Here is a 21,088-nt window from a genome sequence, read left to right as displayed (position 1 = left end):
GGAATGAGTGATTTACCCATCTTGTTAATACTCAACAATTAAAGTATGTTTCCACTTTTTATTTGAAAGCCCTTTAAAAACACTAAATAAAATAAACCCCACATAGCATAATATCACATAAATAGAAAATAGGACAAGGTAAGAAAAGTCCAAATGTTTCACAATTTTGTTATTGATCAGATTCCTCATGAGTTTGTCTAAGTATGGAATGTATCATCTTTCTCAAATGAAGGGAAATCATCAATATTAATCACATTACCAATTGATAGATTGCTATTGAATTTTCTGGACGGTTAGCAATCTCATGAAAAGACAATCTAAAGTACAATATGCTGTCCTAGAATTTAAATGAGGTGTCTAGACTATATCAGTAACATGCCTATGAAGAATCAAATAAGAACGTTAGTGAGTTATATGAACTATGTGTATAAATTATATTAAACACCTGAAAATAGAACTGAATGTACTGCAGTAGAAATAGTACAAGCATTTACTTATTTTTAGAACTGGAAATAACTTCACATAGCTTGATTAGAATTCAACTGGAATTCATCATTACCAACCTTCAGAAATATACCTGCTTTAATATTTATAACACAGAGTGCAACATTTTTAACATATTATTTGGGTCACGTATTTATGGACTTGTTAATTCCATACATAATTTGCTTAAAGCAAACCTGATTTAAAAAGAAACTTGTGATATAATTACCTGTATGTGTAGCAGCAATGGAAAAAAGTACCCCCCCTGCAGTCTCTCTTTCCTAAGGTCAATTTAAGGGGTTATATTCTAACTGTAAAGTCCATACAGCAGTCATGTCAGTGTGACCTACAATCTGGTGCATCAGAAAAAAAATAATTAACATTCAACTTTCCAGCTCTCTTTTGTAATCAGCAGTGTTTGCTCACACTAATAAATCTAATTTGCTTCTGTTTATTCCTCCAGAGAGTGACTGCTTCATTTGCATACATACAACACTGCTCTTTTAAAGGCGCGTACACACGCCGGATTACTGCAAACAACGAGTCGTTAGACCTGCCCGCGGGGTGGCCGTTCTGCTGACAGTATGTCTGTGTGTACAGTCTGTGCTGAGCGGATCTGTCAAAACCAGCCTTATCAGCCTGCCCACAGACTGTACACACTAGCAAACTGTCAGCCGAACGGCCGCCCCGCGGGCGGGTCAGATGACCCGTCGTTTGCAGTAATCTGGCTTGTGTACGTTCCTTAACCCTTTAAATGCAGAAAAATAAAAAGTGGACACAGACAGATATCAAAAGACCATATACACGCTCAACTAAAACACCAGTTTGTTCTCTGTTTTTAGTGTGTTGGACGACAATCATATGTGTATTGGACAACAAGATGAGCGAATTATATCAGGCACTCGCGTGACATTTGGGCTGATTTTGTGCAGTTGGCCACGTGTGTACAATGTCATTTGATCTACATTGTTGTTCAAAACGTGGCCATGTCGTGCATACTGTCGTTTTGCTTGTGTACACAGTATGTAAATGAGTTGGTCATTTAGTTGGTTGGTGTGCAGAAAAGACAAGTAGTTTTAACCACTTGTCGTGTCAGCGGTCGTGTCATGCACTTTGGCGTGTGTATGTGTATGACGGTTTATTACCCTGAGCCCAAGCCTATTCACGTTTTCTTCTACGTTTTCTCCCAGGGGATATTCCACATCTTATCAATAAAAAGCTTTTTAAGCCACTAGGATGCAAGAAAATACTCAGAATAATTTTGACAGTATTTTTCATCTACTTTTGGTACTTTAAGTTATTTTAAACAAAAGATGAAAATTGTCTCCTAGGAGAAAACTTAGGAGAAAAAGAAAATTGGATCAGGCCGTATAGGTAACAATGTTTATCTCATCACTCCACATGTCAGTTCAGGTATGATTAGCAATAAAGAGGTAAATACTTAGGGAGTACTAAAGGGAACCTAAAGTGAAAATAAACTTATGATATAATGATTTGTATGTGCTGTATAGCTAAGATATACAACATTAGCAGCAGAGATATGAGTCTAATATTGTTTCCAGTACAGTAAGAGTTAAGAAACTCCAGTTGTTATCTATGCAAAAGAGCTTCTCTGAGCACTGCAACTTTCAAAGTCGCAGAGAGCTCTGTCTTCTGAAGCTTATTATCTCAAGTGTCTATTACTGTATTTTGTTTTTTCTGCAGATGAAAGTTCAAATGTTCAATAGCCTGCTCAGTGAAATCAATTAGAATGCTGAGTATAGTGTGCAAATATTAGAGAATGACGCAATGTTATAAAAAAAAAAACGATATAACTGAAAATAAACGTATGAGACTATTTTATTTGCTACTACTGTGCTATTAATTATCCATACTACACATACAAATCATTTTATCATACTTTTTTTTTCACTTCAGTGTCACTTTAAAGTGTTCCTAAGACAATGTAAACAGAAGAATTGATATTTACCTGGGGCTTCTTCCAGCCCCATGAACTCTGTGGGCCTCTTCGCCGTCCTCTTCATCGCGCTCCCCTCGGTAGGAGCATTCTGTGCCTTTGCAGGTAGTACTGCGCAGTAGCAGAAACCTTCCAGCAACAGGACCGCAATGGGAGCCCGCGTGTGGCTGGACTGAACATGCGCAGTGCAGCCCGATGGACACGACTGAAGCCTTACTAATGGAAAGGATTGCAGAGGAACTGAGCAGCCCACAAGGACATGGAGTTCATGAGGCTGGAGGAAGCCCCAGGTAAGTATAAATTCTTCTTTATCCATTTTCCAGGTTTCTTTTAAAGGGAAACCCGAGGTGAGAGTGATATGGAGGCTTCCATATTTATTTATTTTGAACTGATTGGGAACCAGAGGCTTTTCTTCATTACTGATTACTGTGATTGGCTCACAGTGATCACAAGGTCAGGAGCCAACAAAATTCACTCCTGACCATGGTATGGGGCTTAGCTGTCTTTAGACAGTTTTGTGCCCGTGGGGACACACTATCATGTCCTATACACACGAGCTGGTGTAAGTAAAACTACGCCGCATCAGGCTTAAGCAGTGACAAGTATGTCATAGTTTTAGTCCCAAAGCAATTAAACAATGCAGATTGCCTGGCAGTCCTGCTGATCCTCTGCCTCTAATACTTTTAGCCATAGACCCTAAACAAGCATGTAGATCAGGTGCTCTGACCCAAATCTGACTGGATTAGATGCATGCTTATTTCAAGGTTGTGGCTCAGACACTACTGATGCCAGAAGATCAGCAGGACAGGCAACTGGTATTGGTTAAAAGTAAATAAATATGGCAGACTCCGTATCCCTTTCACCTCAGGTTCACTTTAAGTCAATCATAGAACCATCATCACAACAAATATATTCAGAGCTGATGTGATAAGCAAACTGGAAACATATTATATGTGTTAAAGCTTTGTAAAAAATGGTTCAAAGTTTGTTTCACAATCATTTAAGCATCAGCAAAAATGATACCTGTAAAAGGATTTATGATATTTAGCTTTGACTTAGCTATACACTGTAGTTCATTTATTCCATAAAATACATAACATGCCAGTGCAGAAGTTAGTACCTCATAAAAAGTCATACAAAGCTACACATCTAAATAACATTCTGCTGAGTAAAAAAAAAAAAAAAAAAGTTTGTTGATTTGTCTGTCTGCTGTGATATTTAACAACAGATTACATTCATAGTTTTACCACAGGCTAGATGCTAAGTATTACAACACATCAGTTTATCACATAATCCTATGTAAGTAATGTAAAGAAAAATAATTCTATGGTTTCGTGCTTACCTGTCCTAATACGTGTTTGACATTTCCTAATCCTGATGACATTGGTTTGCCTTTGCCTGAATGCATTTCTAGGATTTATGCCATGTTGTGTTTTGATTGGTGACTGTAAGCATTCCCCTTGCAGACACATTTAAGAATTGCATCGCAGTGCTCATCTCCAGTTGACGAACATCGTGTAGAAGTTACAACCCCACTACAGCGCCTTGACTTGTTTATGGGCAAGTTCAACAATGTGCTGCTGACATCCATCTCGGTATTCACTCAAGGGAGCCTCACTATAGCCAACCTTGGAACATCTGGAGGACGTTTTATGCAGGTACGCTGGATGTACTGTACATGTGTTTCTGTAAATCAGTATAAAGATAGTACAGGGTTGTGGGTTATCACTGATAATCCTCTTAATTACACAGACATAAAATGAATCTAACATGAAAAAGACTTTTACTTATCTAATTTAAACAGTGAAATGTTATATTCAGAACTAATTAGCTGAAGCATCATCAACAGTATGCAACCAGGAGCGTAACAATAGCCCCCATGACTGCAGATATACCCTTTCAAGTTTGCAGAGATAGTGTAGGGAGCACTGTAATATTTGCCTGGCAACAAGGTGTCAGGTCTCTTCTTTCTCCTGGAAGTTGCATGCTCTATGCTGCCCTCCTCTAGCTCCCGATTACACGATGATGTGATCAGGAGCTGGAGAAAGGCAGCATAGAGGAAGAGGCTGACAGGAGGAAGAGGACTTGTGATGCAGCCTGGCCAGATAAATATGCCTACACAGCTCTACTGTACTTATTCTGCCACAAGCGGGATCATGTGGGGGGCACAAATCTACAGGGGGTCAGGATAGCGTTGTTATGTTTCTGCATGCAACAGCATGTCGACATCTGGCTTTAAACATGGTTTTGCATGATTCTGGGGCCTCAGAAATTAAGAGGGATTCTTATAGCAGCCCTGACCCTAAACCCCACTGAACAGCTACAATATTAGCCTGGCTTCTAAGCAAGAGTGCAGCGTCATTATTGCTGCATCAGTTGGTTGTTATTTGTTATGTAATATGTAACATATACACAACACACTAAAACCACCTCCTTATGTAGAAAAAAATCTGATTTGTTGAAGCGTGGATCACACAAAATGTCTGAAGGTCCTGTGGTGTATGGTACCAAGACATAGTAGCAGATCCTTTAATAACTGTAAGCTGTGAGGAGGTACCTCCATGGAAATTATTGTCTCTACAGCATATCCCACGATTGAGATTTTGGGAGCTTCTACACCAAGAAGATGTGATTTACCAGACTAGGCCACCTTCTTCCATTTTTCAGGTCCATGTCTGATACTCATGAGCCCCTTGTAGGCACTTTGTCAGGAAACAGGGGTTGGTATGCTCACTGCAGCCCTCTATTCAGCAGGCTATAATGTGTTCTCTTTTTTTCATGTTCAGCATTAAGTTGGTTAGCAATCTGTATTGCATTAGCTCTTCTAGGTGATCTGCTCCCCATGTGTATAAAGAAGCCTTGTGCATGAATGAACCTATCATCAGTTCACCAGTTGTCCTTTTTAGGACCATTGTGGGTAGATACTCACCGCTAAATATCACATGATTGTTCCATTTAGAAAGGCAGTCATGTTCATGTCTAAAGATGAAGATAAGGGAGCACCTGGATTCGGGTGTAGATAAAATGTTTTTTCAACCGTTGAAGAAGTTGCAACAATTCAAAAGCTGCATTGACTTGCAGGTGGACTGTGTGATGATGAAGTGATATAGTCATTATTTTAATATGTCCACAGTTATCAGTATTCAAGGATATTTTCAATCCTAAATAGGATAACATACTGATGAAATGGTAGTGCTTGCCTAATTATTTTCTGCCTTGATTTTTATATATTGTCCTCCCATGTGGCCCAGCAACTAACAGACTAGGATATCTCCAGTTCATACCAAACTCATCTTTTTGACTTCGTTGTCCTTGCTCATCAACTGCTGCAACTGTTTGCTGGACCCTTCACTATCTGCAGTTCAAAGTTGTAACTAACCTGCAAAATATTAACAGTCTATTTCCTTCATACATCTGGTACAAGAGTGTAAATATGTTTTGTACACAAAGGGCAAGCTTCCACTAGCGTCGGCCATCATCTCAAAGATAGACACCAGCACTTGCGCACACTGATTACGCATCTGAATCCCTGTAGCCGTGCTATGGGGATTTGCACGCATTGTCCTGTATTGTGAAGAAGCGCTTCAGCATTTTTTCATGCACACAAATTCAGAAGCAGCCTATGGATTTCAATAGGCTGAGATTCCAGATCCATATTTGTGTGTGTGATTTCAGTCACATTCAGCCCTATTGGAAATGGGCCCTTACAGTGAACAGTATCTCTCACTACCTTGCACTAAAATTCTGTAACAAGCATGTTCTCTTCCTTATCAAGCTCACCTGCTGGAATGGTATAAACTACAATTCAACAAAAAAGTAGCAGATCTAAAAGCAAGTCTTACGTCACTATCACATAATTACTTGTACATTATGTGAATGACAGTTTCTAATGCTATGGAGAAATATTGTGGTGCTTATAGTACCTGAACACTCAGAACACTCAGCTACTCTGTTCTAAAGAAATCATGCTACATTTCAACTCACTGGTATAGATCTTACTATAAAGCAAGAACAACGTCATTACATTTAAAGTGTAGTTATTATATCATGCTATGCAATTTCTAATGCATTAGTTCAGTTGTTATACTGATATCATATATGACTTGACTTTTTAACAAATTGCTATAAATGGAATATAGAGCTGTATTGCTATCTGAAGACAATTTCAGAATATATAAGACACACAAATCAAATTCAAGAGAAAATATTTAGACAAGCAGCATATCTAAGCATTTTCCATCTAGCAAAAAGAAAACATTTCTTGGTATCTTTGCTTTGTGTGTGTGTGTGTGTGTGTGTGTGTGTGTGTGTGTGTGTGTGTGTGTGTGTGTGTGTGTGTGTGTCTCTGTGCGTGTGTGTGTCTCTGTGCGTGTGTGTGTCTCTGTGCGTGTGTGTGTCTCTGTGCGTGTCTCTGTGTGTGTGTGTGTGTCTCTGTGTGTGTTATGTGTGTCTGTGTATGTGTCTGTGTGTGTGTGTGTGTCTCTGTGTGTGTGTGTGTGTGTGTGTGTGTGTGTGTGTGTGTAACTGTATTGTTAAGACAACATTCTGTTCAATATCAAGCTGAAAGCTCCCAATGAGACCTTTTCTAGTATCTGAATTAAGTGCTGCTAACAGATGCTCTCCTTTGCTTATACTATATTAATCAGGGCACATATGCTAGATGACACTTGGTCAAGCCGGCTATATGGGGAATATTTTGAAGACTTCTTATTAAAAGGGATTCCCTATTCCAGTATAAGCTACCTTCCCCAGGAGGTAGCCTGGGGGAGGCCTCCACACCCTCCACCTTGAAGGCCAACCTTTGGCATCAAGGCTGGATTTATACATTTTCCACCCCTAGGCTAGCATTCACATTGCTGTCCATGTGCCACAGCTCCCCTCCCATTCTGTGTGTGCCTCTCCCTCTATGTGTAACATCCATGTACAGTAGCCCCTCTCTTTCATGTACAGCTCTGTTGAGCAGGATTTTCACAAAAACAGCCCTGAATGTCATGGACCATGTGGTATGATACTGTTCAGGGGACAAGGACCCTTGCTGATCAGTTGTTCTGACGATTTAACCTGCATGGGGAACAAGGGGTTAACAGAAGCGTGTGTTGTGGAGCAGGGGGTGTTAAATACATTTAAAGAGTTAGAAAAAGAAATACATTTGGTGCAAAAAAAACTTGTGTTCCTCCTCTGCCCAAATCTTATACATTTATCAACATCTCCCTCATGTAATTGAAATATCATTAGGCCTTAAAGAGACTCTGAAGCCTCCGAAAATGACCCTTTTTTAGCCTGTCCTGTTAAGCATTAATGGGTTAGCTGAAACGCTGCTATCCTGAGGCAAAACGAGGCTTTATTCACCCCCAAATACCGGGGCAAAAATCCACAACTTTCCTGTTCGTGGATTTTGCTGCCCGGGGAGGCAGAGCTTTGAGCTGCAGCTCTGCCTCCATTCGTGTCAGTCTCCCGCGGATCTCCAACAAGGGAGAATGCTGGCACATCCAAAATCAATCTTTATTAGTTCCATGTAAAAATATGGCCATATTTTTACATGGAACTAATAAAGATTGATTTTGGATGTGCCAGCTTTCTCCCTTGTTGAATACTGCATAGAGGGCGTCAACACTCTTTTCAGCTGTCGCTCTCCCCTTAAAGACTATGGGTTTGATCCATAAGTGAGTGCGAGACAATACTTCCAATGTCCCGCGGATCTCCGCCTCCTCCCCACCCTTCTCAGTGAAAGAAGACTCGGAGGAGGCGGAGATCCGCGGGAGATAGACGCGAAAGGAGGCAGAGCTGCAGCTCAAAGCTCTGCCTCCAATGGGAAGGAGCCTCGCAATTTGCCCCGGGCATTTTGGGGTGAAAGCTTTGTTTTGCCGCGGGATAGCGGAGTTTCAGCTAACCCATTAATGCTTAACAGGACTGGCTAAAAAAAGGGTCATTTTCGGAGGCTTCAGTCTCTCTCTCACTCTTTAACTCTAGTAATTGTTATAATTAAATCATGCCCATAAGTATCAACCTTTGATTCCAGTCACTGGGTTAGTTCAGGTGTGAAAAATGAGTAACATGCATTTGCTTTGTATACATTTGTAATCCTCAGCTCTGTATGTTAAAACACCCCTCCAGTTGCTGCCTGCAGTCACCCAGTGCTCAATATATAAGATGTGGCCACCACCCAGAGTAAAAAACCACAACACAGGCTTAGTATTCCTTGCAACAGGGGGTTACACACATTTTATTTAAAGCACATTGCACATAAGATAGAACAACTTACATTTGAGGGTCCAAGCACACCAGACCCTCCTTGCATGAAATCTGGTATAAGGTATATGCACAGACTGTCAATCCAGTGCACCTTATCAGTAAACCTTTCAGTAGTGTCAGAGAATATATGTAGCCCGTCTCTTCTTCCCGACCAGGTTTTGGCCGTATGCCGTCATCAGGGGATTAGGAGAGCGAGCAGGCATGGGCTCATATATATTAGCTAATATGTGTTTTAACATACAGTGCTGAGGATTACAAATGTATTCATCTGTATCCATTGTGGATTGGAGGAACCTCTGGCAGATAAAACATTGTTATTGTCTAGCGCTCAATTTCTTCTATTCTTCATGCCTTTGCTTTGTGCAGCTGATTATTCTTGCAGCAAGGTGGCAGTTTCTCATGGCAATAGTACTCAAAATAAAGTACACAGAGAGAGTACTGTTATCATGGTTGCAAATAAGTACAACTTGAGCTTACTGTCTTAGCTGACCTCAAACTGAAATGAAAACATTTTAATTTTAATAACATTAAATTGCAAAATTTAACCTTGACCTGTACAAACTGCAATTGTACAGTGAAAGTGGAATTCCTTTTTCAAAAGGCCTTGCATAGCATTGGCAGTGTATTTAGCTAGATGCTGTGACTGATGGAGTGTTAGTCAGGGATTGCCTGCTACCTGCTTGCCTCTTTATATGATTAGGCAGTGTGAATATGACAAAACACATGGGTAATATTACTTGTGAGGCACTTGCCAAGTAAAACGAGGGAAATAGCTGCAATTTTACTTCCTTCCTATTGTGAGACTTGGTGAAAAGCTGTCCACACTGGCTTTTTTTTAATTGTACATGAAACCTTGCAGCTGTTTCATAGACTCTCATTGTTTGTTTCCAGTCTGGCTCTGGGAAACACAGCTAGGAGTACAGCTGTTGGCTGCTCAGTGAATCAGGTATTTCACTAAGGATAGCTTCAGTGTAAAATCATAACCTCTGCCACTTAATAATGGCACTGCCCTTTTACAGAATGTCGTTATGGTAATTAGATATTTCAGGAATGCCTGTATTATTTCATGGTGAACTTGTTAAACTGTAGATTGAGTCAATTATTTTAAAGCTGCAGTCATGTTCATTATGTGTGAGAAGCAGAGCATGAAGCATTGACAACAACACAGACCAAATGACATCTTTTTCTTGCATGGTGAGCTATGGGCGAGCTCTGGAACAAGTTCCTGACCACCAGGAATCTGGATCCAAGAACCATTATTGTAATGTTATTATAATTCCTCTATTTGGTTTTATTTATGTTTATCAGTTTTGTTTATTAGTTTTGACTGCAGAACCAGGTATAATCTGATACAGATATAGGCCACTGAAATAATATGTTCAATTCAAAGCAGCATTATGGCCCTGGATGCAAAGCTTACATTACAAAAATATATTCAAGAGATCAAGACTGCCCCTAAACAGGGGTTGTGCAAGAAAGGATAAACTATGTTCTACCCTTCTTGCTCTATGCACTGTGTACCATAGCATTGATTGTAGGCAATTATTTCATTTTAAAGCATACCTGAAGTGGCGTGATGTGACGTGACATGATGAGATAAATATAAATGCATATACAGTAGTACTCTCCCTAAGACATTTTCTGAAGTACCTTTTTATTTTCCGGTGCAGTGAGTTAAAAAACTTGAGCTGTTATTTTTGCAAAAGAACTTGTCAACAGCTTGTTGAATTATGTACAGTTCCCTAAACAGTGAATAAAAGTAAAAGCAGTTCTGACAAGAATTACCATTAAAGGGAACCTTAACTAAAAAAAAAAATGAGTTTCACTTACCTGGGGCATCTGCCAGCCCCCTGCAGCCATCCTGTGCATTTGCAGTCACTCATGGCTCCTCCGGTCCCCTGCTGACAGCTAGTTTCATTTTTGCCAACTCAGAGTCGGCGGGCCGCCACTCGCACCTTTGCACACATTCCCACTGGTGCAGGAAGCTAATGCATACATTTTTACGCATTGCAGCGTTAACACGTAAAAATGTATGCTTTAATGTCCGCAATAGCTTCCTGCACTAGCATCAAACACATGTATATTGTCACCAATCTGACTTTTCCTTATGTGCAAGAGAGTGAAAGGATAAGTTTAATTATGTAATACAATTTAGTCTAATGCTGGGTACACACGTTGCGATTTCCCGCTCGATCCACGGGATTGATTCGATTATTTCCGACATGTTCGATCGGGTTTCGATCGATACAGCCATCGTTTTTGCATACTTAACATGCAAAATCGATGGCTGTATCTATCAAAACCCGATCGACCATGTCGGAAATAATAGAATCGATCTCGCGGATCTCGCGGTAAATCGCAACATTTGTACCCAGCTTGAAAGGAATCCCAGTCTAAAGAATCACAGAGACACACTGGATTGATTGTACCCCTCATAAGGTGAATTTTGTTCACATTTCTTATCCAGCTCTGTATCATGTCTGAAGATGAAACTTAAAGATTTGGAAAGATAACTATATAATCAGTCCCACTATACTAGTAACCAGGATGATTCCTGGAATCTCCCTTTAGTACGTGGTCTTCTCTACCAAGCATTACCATGATATTCACTACCACTAATGTACAGAGATCTGTTATAAATAGAGCTAGTTTATATGTGCATAATACATAACACAGCTGTATTTCTTATTTCTGTTCTGTTCATTACATTAATGTGGGATCTTCCCATGATAGATGCCCTTTAATCTGTTCATTATGTGATAACCTTCACTATGACTGTTACTGGTAGCAGTTGTTTGTAGTTGTTGTTTGTAGTTCAGGTTAATATGACTTGTTAAAGCTGTTATTTCTTATTCATATTTATGTTTCTTAGCAATTACCTGTATATACTCGCATATAAGCCGACCCGTGTATAAGCCAAGGTACCCACTTTTCATGCAGAAACCAAGAAAAAAGCCCTCTCCCTAATATAGTCCCTGCCACAGTAGCCAGATGTTCCCCCAGTACAAGTCAGCCCCCCTCCCCATAGCCAGATGTGCCCCAGGATCATACACCTGTGTCTCAAGAAGCCACTAGATCGCGTCAAAGATATGAGACACAGCGATTGCCACACAGGAAGAATCCCCGCTAACATGCTGCTTGCACACTCCGCTCCACAAGCCAGGGGACACAAGTAGTCTTGAGCAGCACACTCTGCACACCATGTTGCAGGGGATGGAGAGCTGGATCACTACTGCAAGATCCCTATGCTCCTCTGCCAGTTACATGCTCCTCCATGTGTTTTGCTCCACCGACTCGCATATAAGCTGAGGGGGTAACTTTTCAGCACAATTTTTATGCTGAAAAATTAGGCTTATACGCGAGTATATACAATATTTAGTATCAAAACATGAACAATTCATATTACTCATTGTCCTCCTATGGGCCCCCAAATCTAATGCCCCAACAGTGTTTAGTGGAAAATGAAATGTTTTATGTAGAAGGAAACTAGAACTTCCAAAGGAAACCTACGCCAACACAGGAGAGGACATGCACACCCTATGCAGATAGTGTCTAGTGGGATTGAAGCCTGGGCTTCCAGCACTGTAAACACACACCATGGTAATGAAAATGGAATGCATAAATAATCTTTGTGCTTGTGTTACAGGTTGTGATCTCTCGTTCTGGCCAGACTCAGCCTCATGTGAATATAGCCCTAGATACACAGCCCATATCTTCTATAGAAGTGATCAGTGGCACACCCATGGAGAATGGCTATGCCCTGATTAGTGCAGGAAACAAGGTAAGACCAACCATAAAATAATCTTTTCTAAGAATTGTATCATCCTATGCATGGAAGCATTTACATTATTATTTGCGTCACACAAACATAAATTAAATAATGGATACAATAAAATGTATTAAGATTGATCACCTGACATCAGTTCTGAATGTTAAATTCAAGAGATGTATTTGATTGCATTATATTCTTTTCAGATAGTTAGGGTTACACATTTTGAGGTCACAGATCACATAGTTCACCTTAATTATGAAATTAGAATGAGTTATTCAGAGATAGCAGAGATGCATATTAAACACAACATAAATCCATAGTCATAGATCATACTTATATCACAAGCCACATATGACCAAGAACATCTTTCATAAAGAGGACATTAAAATAGTTATACTTGTTTGTTTTATTTGTAATATTCCAATACAGTTTAAGTATTATATTGATTTAAAGTGAACCTCAACTCTTGCACAGGACAGAAGGGAAACGTAGAGAAATGCACCCTGTATGTGTTTAGAGAGTTTAGCCTGTTTAATTCCCCCTCATCTGTGTCTAACCACACATTGTAATTTGATCTCTCCCGTGTTACCTGACTGCCTTGGCAGATAAGCTCATTTTAAAGCATAGGATGTTAACAATATGTCTGTTTCCATGAAAACAGGAAGTAGACACACTGCAGATTTATTTCCGGATTTGTATCAGCTGTAACAAAGAAATGTTTTTCTTTAAAGCTTATTATGCTGTTGCATATGTTTTAGAGCAGAGAGGAAATTCTGAGTTCAGGTCCACTTTAACCTGTGAATGTATAAATAGCTTGTTTTTATTTGACATACAGTTATCCATTCAAAGCAAAATGGTTTTCAGGTCCACCTGGTATACATAAATCAGTTTAGGGTAGTAGTCTAGACCTGAAACAATTGTCTCCATTCTTTCCTGGATCTATTTCCTTCAACCACGTCCATATATAATGCATTGTAAAATGCTTCTGACATCTCTAATAGCATACATTACAATTTTTACTTGCAGCTGGACCTTGCGAAGTTGATGTAGTAAGGATAACGTGCAGTGGTGGACTGGGATCTGTACCTTATGTAATGTGATTGACAGATTATTTTATTGATATCTCGTGTAACATGCACTCGCACAAGAGATAGAAAATAAGACCCACGGGCGATTTTAATTCGGTTGAGTTAATACATTTTTTACACTGGATCTGCGCTCACCTAACCTGTCCTATAGTTTTGCAGCCAATTGAAGCTAAATCCATTCACGAAAACTTTACCGCTACACAAATTCTGGTGAATTTTGATCATTTTACACCTGAAAAGTTGGTACTGTTCTTTAAATACCTAAAGCTTCTCCCTGGCAGTGGATCATGTGATCAAACATTATCATATACACTGACCAAATAGTCTGTTCTGAATAAGCTTGATGTTCAGGTAGGTTCTGCATCTCGTAATTCACCACTAGAAGAGAACCAGAGCATTAGCAAGGCATAGGCATAAACTCCAATAATATATATACAGTGTATGTATATATATATATATATATATATATATATATATATATATATATATATATATATATATATATATAATTGTTTTTACAGAAATAGCACTTGTTGAGTTAAGGTGGTCACTAATGATACAATTTGCCAAACAAACGTTTGCGAACAATGATTCGTATAAACAGACGAAAATCTCTTAACCAATCCAATCAGATTAATGAAATCAATCCGATTTTTGGATCAATCTCGTCAATCTGATTGGATCGGTTAGGAGATTTCTGTCCATTAGTGGTCCCAAATGATAATTTCTGATCATTCATATGGTCAATTGGCAAATTATATCGTTAGTGGCCATCTTTAGTAAAGATTCTGTTAAAACATTTTGTTCCAGGAGAAACATCCCTTACTGGTGCTGAATATGTTTTCGTATGTAGTAGATTGCCATTTGACTAAAGCTAGTGGCCCACTTGCTTGGCTTTACTCAGCATGTAAAACGTATAGATCCATTATATGCATGTTATAATTATTCTTCTCCATATGTTGTTATAGATCATGAAGGTCCCGTTATCAGGCTTGGGCTGTGAACATTACAGATCTTGCAGTCAGTGCATCTCAACTCCTTCCTATATGAATTGTGGCTGGTGCAAGAATCGATGTTCCAGAAAAAAGGATTGCATGACTGATGAGTGGACTCAGAGAAGCTGCTCTCCAGTTGTGTCTGAGGTAACATATATTGCAAATAGGGCATAGATAAGGCTTCTGATCTGATGCGTTCAATTTGTAACAGAAGGAAAACAGGGGGGTATCCAGCACTGTACAGTCTTTCAGTTGCTGGGAGTCCATTTGATATTTAGAAATTGTTTCATGCAACAGTTTGGGAACAAATGCTATATAGAACCAAGATTGAGCTGCTTGCTGAGCCATATGTGCTGTTCTATGGAGAGGGGAGTGGGCAAAGGCACAATGAGCATTACACTTCCCCCTGCAGGGAACAAAGGCATTGTGGAAAGTGACCCATTGTGGTTCATCACTACAGTGGAGGCCAGTGATGTTGAGGGACACCTGTACACAATTTAGAATTTTTAAGAAAAGTGATAAGGAATGGTCATTTCAGCCAGGGAAAATCTAAAGTGAATACGCAGCTGAAGTCCCCTGAACTCTGCATTTCGTTTTATCTCATAATTGATTTTTATGCCCAGCTTTTTTACATGATTGTCAGCATTATATTAATATCATGGCTGCCATGATACTTACATCAGATTTCCTGGACACCAATTGATTCTTTGGAGGCTGATAAAAAACAAAAACAACAACTTACCCCTTTATGGATACAATGCCCACTATACAGTATGCAGCACTTCCATGGTCTCAAGTAAGGTCTACCACACCACTTTATTTCTCATTAGCCATGCTTAGTAGGTTGACAGGTAATCCAATGACTGCCCATCATGAACCTACCTTGCCTATTAGTGAAGACATTACTGTGTACCTCATATGAGGGTGATGTACACATAGGGAAATAGTCCATCCACCAGTCAGGATTAATAAATAGAAGCTTCCCTCTTCAGATTGTAGAAGGACCACATTTACCATGGATTTTTCACGTTCACAAATTATTTTTGCATGAATTAGGGAGAAGCAGCAAAAAGGAGTATTTGATTCTACATTTCCAGAGTTGCTCTACAAAGAATATCTGAGGCGAGTTGTAAAATCTACCTTTACTTACGTGGGGCTTCTTCCAGCCCCTAGAGGTCACCTGTGTCCCTTGCTGCAGCTCCGGTCTTCTCCCGGGTCCCACTGGCCGCCTCTTTAAGTACCTTCCAATGGGTCGGCATCTTCTGTGCATGCGTGAGCATGCACCTGCATCTGCCCGTGCTATTGGGAGCGTACTATGCCGGTGCGTAGTACTAAGTTTTGCTGGTTTTTTAGTAAATAAATATTTCATCAAACAATTATTTTTAAATTAGTACTAGTTTATTAGAATATTATATAAACGTGGCAGTTAAGTAAAGCCAGATGTAATCATGCCTAATATGCATGAAGTTATTAAGCCAATTCTGTGATTCTGTGTGCTGGATTGTCAGTACATAAAAACACACCCTCTCCCAAAGATGATCCATAATCCTATTTACAACTTTACAAGATATTTATTCACCTCCGGGTATTTTATTACATACAGTTTTCAATTTATTTTCTTGGAATGATTTATAAATTTAGACATGTTATTTCAAATCCAATATCAGTATGCATAATGCTAAAAGACAATATATTCCTGGCATACACAGGACTGATGTTTAGCAGTGGGCCATACATACTGAACCATGGCCTAAACTGGGCTGATTCACAAATAATGGATGTATTTCAGCATAATCATTAAAAAGACCACCAGTCCTATACCCAGAAGGCCATGAGCGGGACATCCCTTGATATTAAAATCATTATCAGGGTGTTTATTTAGTTGCATAGCTAATTTTCACAAGCTGGATTCCCTTTGTCAGGAATGTAAAAATGATTTCACTGGGTCAAAGGATTGCATCTGCCCAGCCTACTCAGAGGCCGGTGTCTTCACAGAGATCACGCTTCTGGGGAGCCATTATTACTAATGCTAGCTAGTACGATTATGCTACCTCAATTACAACAACTTAAAGAGGAACTGTAACGACAAAACGTCCCCTGGGGGGGTACTCACCTCGGGTGGGGGAAGCCTCCGGATCCTAATGAGGCTTCCCACGCCGTCCTCCATCCCTCAGGGGTCTCGCTTCAGCCCTCTGTGCAGCGTTGACGTCAATATTTACCTTCCCGGCTCCTGCGCAGGCGCTCTGACGGCTGTCGGCTCCGAAGTAGGCGGAAATACCCGATCGCCGTCGGGTTTGCTCTACTGCGCAGGTGCAAGTTTCCGGCGCCTGCGCAGTAGAGCGGACCCGACGGAGATCGGGTATTTCCATCTATTTCCGTGCCGAAAGCAGCCACAGCGCCCCTGCTGGAGCCAGCAAAGGTAAATATTGAAGCTACAGTCGGGTCTGTCGCCGGCTGTTCGGAGGGCTGCAGCGAGACCCCCGTGGGACAGAGGACGGCGTGGGTAGCCTCGTTAGGATCCGGAGGCTTCTCCCACCCGAGGTGAGTACCGCCAGGGTAGGTTTTTGATGTTATAGAGTCTCTTTAAACATAAACCATAGGGCTTTTCTGATCTCACCCGTCCCACACATAGTCTATTTCATTCAGAAAATGTCTGTTCAGGGTTAAATTTGGGGAATAAAGTTCCCTCATGTGTTTACTGTGTGTCTTCCAGCTTGCAGAATAATGGAATGTTATGGTGATTCACTTAAGTATTACTCTTTGGAATTATGTGACTTTCTTAAGCTCAATTGCCAAATTCCAGCTGATTAAATAATTCACTGATTCTTACAAAGTCTAGCATTAAGACAAGGTATTGTGTGGATGGGGCCCAAAGTACCACACTCCTATGGTATCATTGATGTATTTGAGATATATCAGGGAATATGTTGGCGCTTTATAAATCAATAATAATATATTAATCATGCAGCTAAAAGTTAAAAAGTGAATGACTGGGGATACTTCTAAGGTGTCCAATACAGCACTGTAGTTCTGTAAAACAATATGATTTTAGTGCACTGATGTAGGCCAGGCTTTTAGAAATGAACATTAGTGAAATAAAACAAATGGCATGGCCACAGAGACAAGCCTTGGTGAAGATTAACCTACAGTATAATGTGCAGGTGATTAGTCTTATTATTTTCTATATACACTGTAGTGTGTATTGTGTTTTGTAACAGTTGTGACTGCAAACATGGTATAGCAGCACAGCTGTAACATTTTACCTGTGTATTTTATGCTATAATCCCAAGCTTTATAATTCAGAGGAAGAAAGGTATGCCATGCAAATAAATTATAGTATTAGCGTTTGTGCTTGTCTCATTATGCAGTCACATTGGCAGGATGTGTGATTTTTTTTTCTTTACCAGACATTTGGTGGTCTTCTGTGACTTAAGGCTGATATTTAACTCTTTTTTTTAATCACTTACAAACACCCCAGTAGATAGCAGGTAAAGGGTGACTACTGGTGTGTAACTGAACCATGCAGTAACCAGGTAGTTTAACAGTCTATGTGATGTGAACTAGACCTAAGATTTGCCAAACTGCATAGTAAACACGCTTTTTCATAGTACACTACGCAAAGATTCTACAAATTGTGTAAAGTGCCTACAAATCACATCTGCATTACAGCCGGATGCTATTAGAAGGTCCGGGCAGGCAGGAAGTGGTGTAACACGGACCCTTGCAGAGTTGGTAGGTCAGTGAGATACACTTATACTGAGAATTCTGAGCTAAGTTAAGCTAAGATATAATACCATCAAACAAAAATGAGTATATATTATTTATTTTTCATAGTACTTTAGCCTACTGATTTCCAGTGTAGGGATTGTAGCTATAACTTCAGGTATGCTTTAAGAAAAATGTGGCGATGCTTGTTAGTAACTATCAATAATGATTAGACAGTCACTGAATTCCACTGACAGTGATAGATTTCCAGGATGCAGAAGTGCTTAGTTATGTTGTGTGTGGCTCTGCTGTGATACTGACAAACCTATGGAATGTTTACTGGGAAACATTTATCACCATGCTATTTTGTGATGTGTGACTTCATGTATCATTATCTTCACCATTAATTGTTATGTAAGTCCAAATATAGGCCGATTTGTGATCAATTTACTGTCTAATGTGTCTGCCAATGATAAATGAACCCTAACAAAGAAATATTTTGGCTATTTGCACTACGTACTATTTCTTTTAACCCTAGAAACACTCTGTTTTCCCTGGTTCCATATTCTAAGAAAAACTAGTTGTTGCAAAAAAGATTGTTTCTTTCTACACAGTATATATCTGGATGAGCATACCAACTAGCAAACATGGGTTGTCAAATGTAAAAATTGTCAAATGTAAGGATTCATGCATATCTGTCAAACAGCCACACATAGGCAAAGTATGGATATATATTAATACATACCAAAAAGGTCCATACCTGGATGCGATGTTCTTTTTATATGTAATCAAAAATTGTCATTGGATTAGCTTTCAGGAGTCTCACTCCCTTAATCAAAACACAAGATTTAGTATTGATACTACGTACTGAAAGTTTAAAGGGAACTTAAACCCTAGGGGAATAATGAGTTTCACTTACCTGGGGCTTTTACCAGCCCCCTGCAGCCATCTTGTGCCCTCAATGTCACTCCTGGATCCTCTGGTCCCCCGCCAGCAGCTACTTTCGCTTTTGCCGACTCTTGAGTCGGCAGGCCGTCACGCGTATCATTACGTGTTACCACAGTAACACGATACTATAGCGCGTGACAACATGCTATAGCGTTCGTTACACGCTATAACGTCCTGTTACCGCGGTAACGCTTGTAATGATATGTGTGGAGGCCCGTCAACTCCGAGTCGGCAAAAATGAAACTAGCTGCCAGCGGGGGATCAGAGGATCCAGGAGTGACGTCGATGGCACAGGATGGCTGCAGGGGGCTGGTAAAAGCCCCAGGTAAGTGAAACTCATTTTTTCCCCTAGGGTTTAGGCTCCCTTATGTTCATTTCAAATGCATTAAAAAAAACTTTTTCAATGAGTACTTTTTAATGCTTAGTATTCCGAATGCAATTTTCCATCAGGTTGATAGTCGAATTGATTATTTCCGAATTCCGACATGTCCGATCTTATTCCCAGACGTTTTTCTGATCACTTCTGTACAACATCGATCAGAAAAATCGATGTTGTACGCTGAGTGTCGTTTGTTTTGCTAGATGCTGTAACTCCTTTTTCTATTGCCTGCGGAAGCGGGCGCTGACCCGTGAAACGCGTTGCTTTGCTTTATCTGGAGTTCGTTAATAAATAGACTGAATGTACAGTCGTGTTGTGTCTGCTTGGAGGGGGTAAGTCCACCACTGCCTCCTCTAATTACCAAGTTTTGGCTTTTAAGCTCCTTTAAAACCCCTTTTATCCTTTTGGCGCCTCTGTTCTCTTTTAGATAATATTGTATCCACCCTTGGTGGAGGGTTGCGACCCTTTCTACTATCTACAGAGAGCGACTTCTTATTCCTGAGTGGGGTCAGGATAATCTCCCCACCTGCCTTTACAGTGGTTGCCTATTGGTGACCCATGTTTGTGAGTATAACAACTATTACTCTTTGTCATTACCCCCTTTGTCAATACATACTACACTATTGGGGCTCTTGGTGTTCCTCTGTTTATCTCGATCAGAAAAATGATTGGGAACTAGATTGGACCTGTTGGAAATAATCAATTCGTCCGTCAATCTGACAGAAAATTGCATCATTTGTACTAAGCATTACATTCCCTCCTATCTTGATTAAATTTTGCTCAGAGCACTATTGAGTTTAGTGTTAACATTTATTGAAGCATTTGGGAGGAATGGATGTCTTTTTGGCATTGTATTTTCAGAAAATCTGTATTATAACTCACTGTTCCATATGTTTGAGTTTGTGGCTCAAACACAGAGTATATGATCTTATATTTATAGACCTTGGTAGACCTTAGTAAAGGAAACTGTTACTGTCACCTCACCTATAGCACTTGCATTCCAAATGTCACTGCGCAAGGGAAATGACAAACAGAATGTGGCAAATCTCTGTGGACACAACTGATACTGCTGCTGTAATTGTATATTCTTGGCCCTGTACTCTGTGTTATGTACGCCCAATTAAAAATAATGAAAAGAAAGTATGTGTACTGTCTGCTGTGGACAACACATCTATGCTTTGTTTTATCACATTCTTCATACACAAACACATAGTTACTTGGTTCAGTGACTCTAGTGTTCGTGAGGAAACTGCCAGGATGATGTGAAGCCTCCTGGAGGAACTGGGGGCTTCACACAAAGCTCTCACAGCACATTGTTATCCACCTCAAGTATAAATACTTCAAAACATAATGTAGAAATAAATTGTGGCCTAATGCTCCCTTCAGAGTTCTGTCTTTTCATTATTATTTATTTGACTGTACATTGGAGGTCAATTGTTAAAGAGTAGTAAAAATGTCCAACAAACACGGCTTAATGACTTTTATTGGCACAGCTTGTCTCAAATCATC

General features: G+C 39.9%; 1 protein-coding gene across 3 annotated transcripts in view; it reads left to right on the top strand.

Annotated features, from left to right (window-relative positions):
* LOC137563686 (hepatocyte growth factor receptor-like) overlaps window positions 1-21,088 on the top strand; it is a 179,622-nt gene that overhangs the window by 76,956 nt on the left and 81,578 nt on the right. For all 3 annotated transcript variants that reach the window (XM_068276436.1, XM_068276438.1, XM_068276437.1), the window contains exons 3-5: window positions 3,907-4,098; window positions 12,339-12,473; window positions 14,521-14,694. In XM_068276436.1, coding sequence (XP_068132537.1) covers window positions 3,907-4,098; window positions 12,339-12,473; window positions 14,521-14,694 — 501 coding nt within the window. The remainder of the gene's footprint in view (window positions 1-3,906; window positions 4,099-12,338; window positions 12,474-14,520; window positions 14,695-21,088) is intronic.

This window comes from Hyperolius riggenbachi, chromosome 3, assembly GCF_040937935.1.
Source record: "Hyperolius riggenbachi isolate aHypRig1 chromosome 3, aHypRig1.pri, whole genome shotgun sequence".
Lineage (NCBI taxonomy): Eukaryota > Metazoa > Chordata > Amphibia > Anura > Hyperoliidae > Hyperolius > Hyperolius riggenbachi.
Note: the sequence above shows the minus strand (reverse complement) of the source record. Positions and strands in the feature narration are given on the sequence as shown.